Source organism: Nelusetta ayraudi, unplaced genomic scaffold (genome assembly GCF_046127955.1).
Source record: "Nelusetta ayraudi isolate G7.1 ecotype Tasmania unplaced genomic scaffold, CSIRO-AGI_Nayr_v1 ptg000084l, whole genome shotgun sequence".
Lineage (NCBI taxonomy): Eukaryota > Metazoa > Chordata > Actinopteri > Tetraodontiformes > Monacanthidae > Nelusetta > Nelusetta ayraudi.
Window position 1 is genome coordinate 5,509,136 of NW_027466134.1, and position 9,362 is coordinate 5,518,497.

The window sequence follows — 9,362 nt, forward strand, 5'->3', positions numbered from 1 at the left end:
TCCAGATAGCAGTGGGAGTGTTTCCTGATGTCAGGCTGCAGTACCAGCTGCTCACCACAGGGGGAGGCAGAGAGTCAGCAGGAACTCAGTCCAAGGTTAAAGGTAAGGGAAGGTACACACACACGCACACACACTCACACACACACATTCTCTCTCTCTCACACACACACACACACACCGACACACACTCTCTCTCACACACACACACACACCCTGACACACACACACACTCACACTCACACTCACACACACCTTCTGTTTTGGGGCGTTAGTGTCTTGGGTGGTCGCTGCCCGGCCTTCTGGCCGGGTCCGCGGTGGGCCTCCCCCCCCCGAGCACGGTTTCCTCACCCTTGCTCTGGGACACCGACTGCACCCTTGTTGGCGATGATCTGGCTCCCACACAGTCAACGACCCACTGACATCACCGGGGCTTTGGATGAGGGTCTCAATCGGCCGGCCACCGTCCCATCCGAGACCCTCTCCAATTTTAATGGCATGATAGACACTCAGGGCCTGGGGGGCGGGGTTTGTGCACTGCGGCCGCCGCCCTGCTCAGCATCAGCGTGGTTGCCCCAGGGTCTTGATGCGCCATACCGGGTCCGTAGGGGGGAGGCCCTCCGGCCCAGGGGCCTGCTACTCCGGGCCTCTTGCTGGCCGGCTTTGTGGCGGCCCCCCCGGCCCGTCGCTGGCGTGGGGGGTGTGGCCTCGGCGGCCGCACTAACTGGCAGCCTACTTCCAGTGACGCACTCAAACACACCCACTCCCACATTCAGGTACACCCTCCCCCCCTCCCCATACACACACACACACAGGTATACTCAAGCCCGTGTACACTGTTGCATAGCTTATTGCCTTATTTATTCATGAGTATATTATTATTATTATTATTATTATTATTATTATTATTATAACCAATACAACTTTTGATAAGGGTGCACAGACACCAACAGATGCCCTCTGTGAGGACTTTGCAGACCACTTTGTGGGTACATTAGGTGCAGTATTTTAACTCATCAAAATCAACATCTTTACACATCTGGACAACCACTTTTCTGTGAGGAAACACTGGAGAGTTTTGCTCTGGTTGACGCAAGGACACTTGCTGGAGTTTTCTCCCAAGTGAAGCCCACTGCCTGCCTTTTAGACCCGACTCCCACATCACTCTTGAAGTGACTTTATGGCTTCTTTCAGGAGCAGATTTTATATATTGTCAGTTGCTCTCTTCAGACGGGTGTTTTCCCTGCTGCCCTTAGAACGGCGGTGGTGAGGCCCCGTTTGAAGAGGAGCAACTTGGATCCAAACATTGTTAATAACTACCGACCTGTTTAAGAACTACCGACCTGTTTAAGAACTACCAACCTGTATCCAACTCACCATCTTTAAGTAAGATTTTAGAAAAACTGTTAACCAAGTCAATGATTTTTTTAATACAAACAATATTTTATAGAAATATCAGTCTGCTTTTAGAATGAACCACATTACTGAGACAGCCGTTTTAAAGATGCTCAATGATTTCAGGTGTAACGCAGACTCTCAGAAGCTGACAGTCTTGATGCTACTGGACCTAAGCGCTGCTTTTGATGCAGTAGATCACCAATTTTATTAAATAGACTCAGAAACCTGGTGGGCTTGTCAGGTACTGTTTTCAACTGGTTTGGTTCTTATCTCACAGATCGATGTTTCTTTGTAAGTATGGATTCGTGCTCCTCCAGAATGTGTGAAATTAGATGTGGGGTACCCCAAGGGTCAATTTTAGGTCCGGTTCTTTTTAATCTGTACATGCTTCCCTTGGGGGACGTCGTCAGGAAACACGGCATCAGCTTCCACAGCTATGCTGATGATACACCAATGTACATCGCCATGTCTCCTGATGACACAGGGCCAATTGATGCCCTTTTTAACTGTATTTTAGATATCAAATCATGGATGGCAGAGAATTTCCTACAGCTCAACCAGGACAAAACTGACGTTTTAGTGATTGGTCCTGAAGGCCAGAGAGAGGAACTTTTAGCACAGCTATGGGATTTTAAACCTTCGCAATATGTAAAGAATCTGGGCGTTGTTTTTGTTTCTTAGCTCACCTTTGTTCCACACATACAAAATATTACGCAGATAGGTTTTTACCATCTAAAGGATATATAGCCAGAGTCCGCCTGTTCCTCTCTCAGGCCAACACGGAGGTGCTAATGCATGCTTTTATTTCCTGTAGACTAGATTATTGTAACGCCCTGCTCTCTGCTCTTCCCAAAAAGAGTGTTTACAGTCTACAAATACTACACAACTCAGCCGCATGTGTGCTGACCAGGACCAGGGGACGGGAACACATGACAGCGGTTTTAAAGTCACTGCATTGGCTCCCCGTCCGCTTCAGGATTGATTTTAAGCTTCTCTTATTAGTTTTTAAATGTCTTAATGGTCTTGACCCAGCTTATCTATCTGACCTGCTTTATCGCGGAACCTGAGGTCTTCTGGCACCGGCCTGTTAACTGTTCCACGAGTCGGAACCTAAACCCATGGTGAGGCTGCTTTCAGCCATTATGGCCCTACTCGGTGGAACAGCCTGCCAGAGAGCCTCAGGGCCGCAGAGACTGTTGATATTCTGAGGAGGAGGCTCGAGACGTAGCTTTTTAATCTGGCCTTTTACTGACTTCTTTTACTCTGACTCTACTAATTCTATGCCTTTTTACTATTTTTATGCCTTTTATTACCTTTAATGATTTTTGTACTTTTATAATGGTTGCCTATTTTTATGCCACTGTTCAAAACTTTATTTTTATTTATTTATTTTATTTCTTATTATGATTATTCTCTCTTTTATACTTTTAGTGCCAGTGTTTCCTCATGGGGGGCCCTCCATGCTGGGAGTTGCGCCTGGTCTGCCCATAGGGGTGCTGCAGACCATGGTGCCTCCCTGTGTGGACGGCTCCCCATAGTGGCCTTTCTTCACCCGTCTCTTCAGTGCCAAGCTATTTTATCTAATGTCTGTGTGAGTACAAGTGTGGGCGTTTGTCTGTGTGTGTTGGTGTGGAGGTGTGGGTCCATATGGGGTGGGGGAAGGGGCGGTGGAGCTATTATTTATTCCTATCGTTACTATTATGATTGTTGTTGTTGTTGCTATTAATATTATCAAATATTATTTATTTTTTGTTGTTGTTGTTAAGCACTGTGGGTTGCATCTTTTTTGTATGAACAGTGCTATATAAATAAAGTTTATTATTATATTATTATTATTATTATTATTATTAGGTCAACTCAGAGGGCAAGAAGTCGAAAGTTAACAGAAACCAGACAGATATGAAAAAACACTCCAAAGCATGTGCAGAGAGGTCACGAGGCAGGCTGAAGGCCTTTTAGTACAATTTTCCATTACAATCATCACCTGATTTCACTGCAGTTGTTCTCTTTGGTCGCTCTTATTGCTCCATAAAGCTCTTTATGAAGAGCAATAAGATAGCGGCGAGCGGCTAACAGATAGCGTCTAGCAGATAGCAGCGGTGCCTCACTTGAAATAACAGTGCATTACCTGTGACAGGTGAAGACACCTAGCTTAACACCCAGCATTAGCATTAGCCTCTAACACACACACACACACACACACACAAATGCACACACACACACACACACACACACTGTTTACAGGTGTAAGGACCTGTGTGTGTTGCACTGGTGTGTGTGTGTGTGTGTGTGTGTGTGTGTGTGTGTGTGTGTGTGTGTGTGTGTGTCAGCAGCAATCTAACGATGACTCCGATTGTGAACTATGAACTTTGATTCGTCGTCGTCATCGTCTGTGTGTGCGCACACACACACACTCACACACCCTGACACTCCTCTTCCCGGAATGAGTCAGGAGATTAGAAGCCCCGCCTCCTGTGCTCCCTGCAGCCAATCACAGCCCTGCTTGGTCGTTTCCTCTCCTTCAAGAAGCTCCACTGCTGAGGAGGTGGAACCCAGTCAGCCAGTCAGTCAGTCAGTCAGTCAGTGGCTCTCAGAGGTGAAATGGCTCAGGCAGCAGCTCAGCTGGACCCAGAAACCTTCTCTTGTTCCCTCTGTCTGGATCTTCTCAAGGATCCAGTGACCACTTCCTGTGGACACAACTACTGCAGAAAGTGTCTCCAACACCACTGGGACGCAGAGGAGGAGAGGAGGAGAGTCTACAGCTGCCCTCAGTGTAGCAGGACCTTCACACCAAGGCCTGTCCTGGAGAAGAACACCCTGTTAGCAGCTCTAGTGGAGACCCTGGAGAAGACTGTACTCCAAGCTGCTCCTGCTGATCACTGCTATGCTGGAGCTGGAGATGTGGCCTGTGATGTCTGCACTGGGAGGAAACTGAAGGCCCTCAAGTCCTGTCTGGACTGCCGGGCCTCCTACTGTGACTCTCACCTCCAGCCCCATCGTGATGCTGCTCCCCTACAGAGACACAAGCTGGTGGAACCCAGCCAGCAGCTCCAGGAGAACATCTGCCATCGTCATGATGAGGTGATGAAGATGTTCTGCCGCACTGATCAGAAGATCATCTGTTATCTCTGCTCTGTGGATGGACATCAAGGTCACCACATTGTGGCAGCAGTAGCAGAGAGGCCTGAGAGGCAAAGAGAGCTGGAGGAGACCAGGCAGAAGATCCAGCAGAAGATCCAGCACACAGAGGAAGACCTGAAGGTGCTTAAGAAGGAGGTGGAGTCCATCAACGGCTCTGCTGATAAAGCAGTGAAGGACAGCGAGAAGATCCTCACCCAGATGAGCCGTCTGCTGGAGAAAAGACGCTCTGAGGTGCAGCAGCAGGTCAGATCCACACAGGGGGCAGCAGTGAGTGGAGTCAAAGAGCTCCAGAAGAAGCTGGAGCAGGAGATGATGGAGCTGAAGAGGAGAGACGCTGAGCTGGAGAAGATCTCACACACACTGGACCACAGCCAGTTTCTCCATAGCTTCTCCTCACTGCCAGCACTCAGTGCGTCTCCAGACTCCTCCAGCCTGGAGATCCGTCCTCTGAGATACTTTGAGGACGTGGCAGCAGCTGTGACCAAGCTGAGAGATGAAATACAGCAAGTTCTGATGGAGACTCAGACAAACATCTCATGGACAGTGAGCAACGTTGATGTTCTACTGAAGGTACCAGAACCCAGGAGCAGAGAGGACTTCCTCAGATATTCACCTCAAATCACTCTGGATCCAAACACAGCATTCAAACATCTGTTATTATCTGAGGAGAACAGAAAAGTGACAGGCATGGAGGAAGTTCAGTCTTATTGTGATCATCCAGACAGATTCACTGCCTTTTGGCAGGTCCTGAGTAGAGAAGGTCTGACTGGACGATGTTACTGGGAGGTGGAGTGGAGAGGGAGGGTTGGTGTAGCAGTGGCCTACAGGAACATCAGCAGAAGGTCACTCGAAAGTGCATTTGGATTAAATGACAAATCCTGGAGTTTATATTGTCTCTCAGGTGGATATGGGTTTCTTCACAACGACATCAGGACTGATGTCTCAGATCCTGAGTCCTCCAGAGTGGGAGTGTACCTGGACCACAGAGCAGGTCTTCTGTCCATCTATAGCGTCTCTGGAACCATGAAGCTCCTCCACAGTGTCCAGACCTGCTTCACTCAGCCGCTACATGTTGGATTATGGGTTGATCCAGTTTCTTCAGCTGAGTTGATGAAAGTGTGACTGAAGTCGTCAGACAGACTCTGAGCTGAATTCTCACCTTTGATTCTTCTTCTGTCTTCACGTTTGTTGCCCAGTGTCTCCGGCTGTCAATCACAGGGTGGGCGGGGCCTGGACGCCACTTCCTGTTCGTGCTCCTGGTGACTGTTGTCCACCTGATGTTCGTCTCCACGGCTGCTGGACGTTTGTGGCACGTTGTTTCTCTTCCTCTGCAGCCCATTCATCCCACAGATTAATAATGTGTCATTAGTCCACATGACAACTTTATTACTGTGAAAACACAGCTGAGGTCTGTTTCCACTCTGGACCTCTTCACCCTGACCTTTGACCTTTCAACAACTCATCCATCTGATCAACCTTCTGACTGTTGATCCGTTTGTCAACAATCAGATGAATGCATGTAAATATTGTGAGAGAATTTTGTCTTTTGATTCTGCTTGTTGGCTCAATGTGACAATAGTTAATCAATAAGTCATGAAATATGCCATCAGTCTATATTGCACAACAATGTCAAGTCATTGATCAAGTGTTGAATTGAAGCAATAAAGCAATAAGACAGTCCAGATAGCAGTGGCAGTGTTTCCTGGCAGTGAACTGATGTGACTGATGACAGGCTGCAGTACCAGCTGATCACCACAGGGGGGAGGCAGAGAGTCAGCAGGAGTCGAGGTAAAGTTCCACGGCCGGTACCACATGACCCACAGACGGGTACGTGTCCACGGTCCAGGGGTTGGAGACCACTGGAGTCCAGTGTGAGTACTTGCATTACAGTACTCACTGATTGTGATACCGAGTACTTAATAGTGCCATTACACATTATACATATGTACATATATGTTCATATATACATTTCTCTGGCATGGTCGGCCAAGCACAGTAATTTCAATAGACGATTTCAAAAGAAATTTGACTGAAAGTCACTTTATTCCATGACAGCTGTGGTCTATTGTGAAGGAACAATTTCAAAGATGTGCACTTGAGTTCAGTTGGTACAGACGAAGTTTCGACAAATTGTAACTTGGTAGTACGCAGTTGTACAAGTCAGTCAGCCGATCAGCTGCTTCTTCCTCCAGAACCGGACTGACCGAGCCGGTGTCGGTGGCGAACCAACGAGAACTTCACTTCCACAAGTGTCTGTAATTGTCAGCGATGAAGTCGTCGTCATAGCGAATGGTTGCCTCCGCTTTGGTCTTCTTCACTTCCCGTTTCTTCAGCCGAAGGCGACGTTGTTCATCGGAGAGTGCTGACAGGTTGATGGGCATCTGTTCAAACACAATCAAGAGCTGTTCAAACACGTCAGCGTGACAGAGTCACCGCTCACCACCTGAATCAAGCAAGCAAATAGTGATGAAAATGAAAATGAAATAGGACTTTTCAATTCAAAAGTGATTTTAGATTTTTTTATAAAGTCAAAAAATGGATGAGTAAAAAGCATTGATGTTGCTCCTCTGTACTGAACGACAGTTTTTGCTTTCTCGTTGAGTCGGTTCGACAAGTTTATTTTGTTTATTACAAAAAGGGATGCAAATGATCGATTCATTAGTTCATCAACAGTTGATTCACCTTATTGAGAGAATTGTGACAACTTCAGGGTTTTACATGGGTTGTATTGTGTCCCAGAGGGGGGTAGCGGAGCAGCAGCAGATGGATGGAGTGTTCTGGTGAGCCACCTCATAGGAGGAAACAATCTACCATGGGATATCATGGAGAAAACATGTTGCTGTAATGTCAATGGGAAATGAAGCAAAGCAAAGTTGCAACCAAATCAGTGTCTTTGAAGCCCCACTAGGGTGTTTAGCTCTTAGAACCTCCTAGAACCAACTAGAACCATCCAGAAACACCCAGAACCACCAGGGTGTTTAGCTCTTTGTTGAAATGACTCTGAAAACACTGAAAACATAAATGTGACACAGTTATTTTATTACTTACTTCTTATTAATATTATTTTTTTTTCAGTGGGCCGGATTAAAAAGCTCCACTGGCCGCATATGGTCCCCGGGCCGTAGTTTGCCCATGCCTGATCTAGAAGTGTCTTTATTGAATTGTCTTTATTAAGTCCAACGAACTTGAAACAATTTTAATAAACCTTATTAATATCTTAGTGCCCCTGCGTTCTCTTCCCACAGTGATGATGATGACGATATTCTGAAGAATAAAATAACTCCATATTACATTTAAGCAATATAATCTCCATTATTTTCTACTGTATTGTTGCTGTAATTATGCAAATTTCCCCCAATGTAGGATTAATAAAGGCCTCTTCTTCTTAAAACGCAGTAACTGTTAGTACCAGAAAAAAGTCACTTCAAACAAAGAGTTTTGTTCATTTTCCATTGACATTAAAGCAACATGTTTTCTATATAAAATCCCATGATATGCTTCCTCCACCTATGAGGTGGCTCACCAAAACACTCCATCCATCTGCTGCTGCTCCAGCCCCACCCCCTCTGACCAGTCAAACAGTTTCACGCACGTCCGGGTTCCAGCTGACAGAGTTTGTGAGGGAGGAGGTGTCGCACTCACCGTGAGCACGCGTCGAGGCTCTTTGTATCTGATGGTGACAGTGGAACCGTCGGGGCGAACCAGCAGCACCGGATACAGCCTTTCATAGTTCTGACGACCGCAGCGAACCACTGACGTCCTGTTGGAGTTGAACTGCGCCGCCGCCGCCGCAGCAGCAGCAGCAGCACAGTGCAAACCTGAGTGTGCACTGACTGGCAGCCGACAGGAGGACTGCACGGTGGGAAGGCAACTGCAACAAACAGACAAGCAACAAAAAACTAAATCAACCATTAAAACAGCGAGACGGACAAAACAAAGAGACTTCGACAAATTTGAAAAGATATCAAATAATTCTGAATAATAGTTTGGCAGACGCATTGAAGAGCTTCAATTAGATCGTTGCAAAAAAGCAAAAAACAAAAACAAAAACAGCATTTCTGTGTTGCATTCATCAACACAACGGACCCGCTGTCATTCACGGTCAAAAGACATGAAATATCTCCGTGACAAAAACAAAATACCCTGTGTGCGTGAAATCAACCACCTCCATGTTTCCAACATGTTGCCGTCATTCTTCTCACCTTTTGAGAAGCCTCGTAGAAACACACAGTCTTGTTGAAAACATGTTCAGGACAGACATGTCAAGGAGTCATTCACCATAACCATTCGCCGCACCGAGAGACGGAAGTGACGAAAGTCACCTCAGTCTTCTCGAGTTGCGTCATCGCCACCTATCGGTTCGGAGGACCGTGGCTCCGGATAACTCAAGCGCTGACTGTCAGCAAACTACTTTTATAAAATGCTTTTGCGAAGAGTCAGATTTTTTTTTTTTTTTTTTTCTTTTTTTACTTATTTCATTTTTTTTTTTTTTAGATCAACGTATGTTTTATAATACACAGCGAGTTTCCGTGTCATGAATGTGATGGGAATCAGCATCAGTTTGTTTCAAATTATTGTTATATCTTCATTGGTGTTGTTCAAAGTTTGAGCTTCTAAGATGCGCAGTTGTGACAAGGAAAGTTCAAAAGGACTCTGGCAAAATATGTGCAGTCCACAAGACCTACACTTTGATTACATATTCGGCAATTTCCTCCAGGCAGTCCTTCTAGTGAGCACTAGAGGGAATAAATAAGACATAATGATCTTTGTATTCCTCAACCGTGTGTGTGTGTCTGTGTGTTTTCGTTTTCCTTTGCTCCCACTGG

The 9,362-nt window shown here is 46.3% G+C and overlaps 2 protein-coding genes across 2 annotated transcripts; one reads left to right on the plus strand and one right to left on the minus strand.

The window, feature by feature from the left end:
* The first annotated feature begins 3,953 nt into the window (after positions 1–3,953).
* Positions 3,954–5,766, plus strand: LOC142900717 (tripartite motif-containing protein 16-like). The gene has a single exon (XM_076045167.1). The coding sequence runs from the start codon at positions 3,997–3,999 to the stop codon at positions 5,656–5,658; it is 1,662 nt and encodes a 553-aa protein (XP_075901282.1). The 5' UTR covers positions 3,954–3,996; the 3' UTR covers positions 5,659–5,766.
* Positions 5,767–6,548: 782 nt separating this feature from the next.
* On the minus strand, positions 6,549–8,897 carry mrpl55 (mitochondrial ribosomal protein L55). Its single transcript, XM_076045169.1, has 3 exons — positions 8,739–8,897; positions 8,179–8,407; positions 6,549–6,917 (listed from the first exon to the last, which is right to left on the minus strand). Exons 1-3 carry the CDS (start codon positions 8,795–8,797, stop codon positions 6,774–6,776), a joined length of 432 nt encoding a protein of 143 aa, XP_075901284.1. The 5' UTR covers positions 8,798–8,897; the 3' UTR covers positions 6,549–6,773.
* Between the last annotated feature and the right edge of the window lie 465 nt (positions 8,898–9,362).

What these genes read in the sequence shown, in the direction of transcription:
- LOC142900717 (XM_076045167.1), top strand. Translation starts at nt 3,997, where the DNA reads ATGGCTCAGGCAGCAGCTCAGCTGGACCCAGAAACCTTCTCTTGTTCC.
- mrpl55 (XM_076045169.1), bottom strand. Translation starts at nt 8,797, where the DNA reads ATGTCTGTCCTGAACATGTTTTCAACAAGACTGTGTGTTTCTACGAGG. An exon ending in TCTACGAGGCTTCTCAAAAG is followed by an intron (nt 8,408 to 8,738) that starts GTGAGAAGAATG and finishes TGTTTGTTGCAG; the next exon opens with TTGCCTTCCCACCGTGCAGT. An exon ending in AGCCTCGACGCGTGCTCACG is followed by an intron (nt 6,918 to 8,178) that starts GTGAGTGCGACA and finishes GTGTTTGAACAG; the next exon opens with ATGCCCATCAACCTGTCAGC.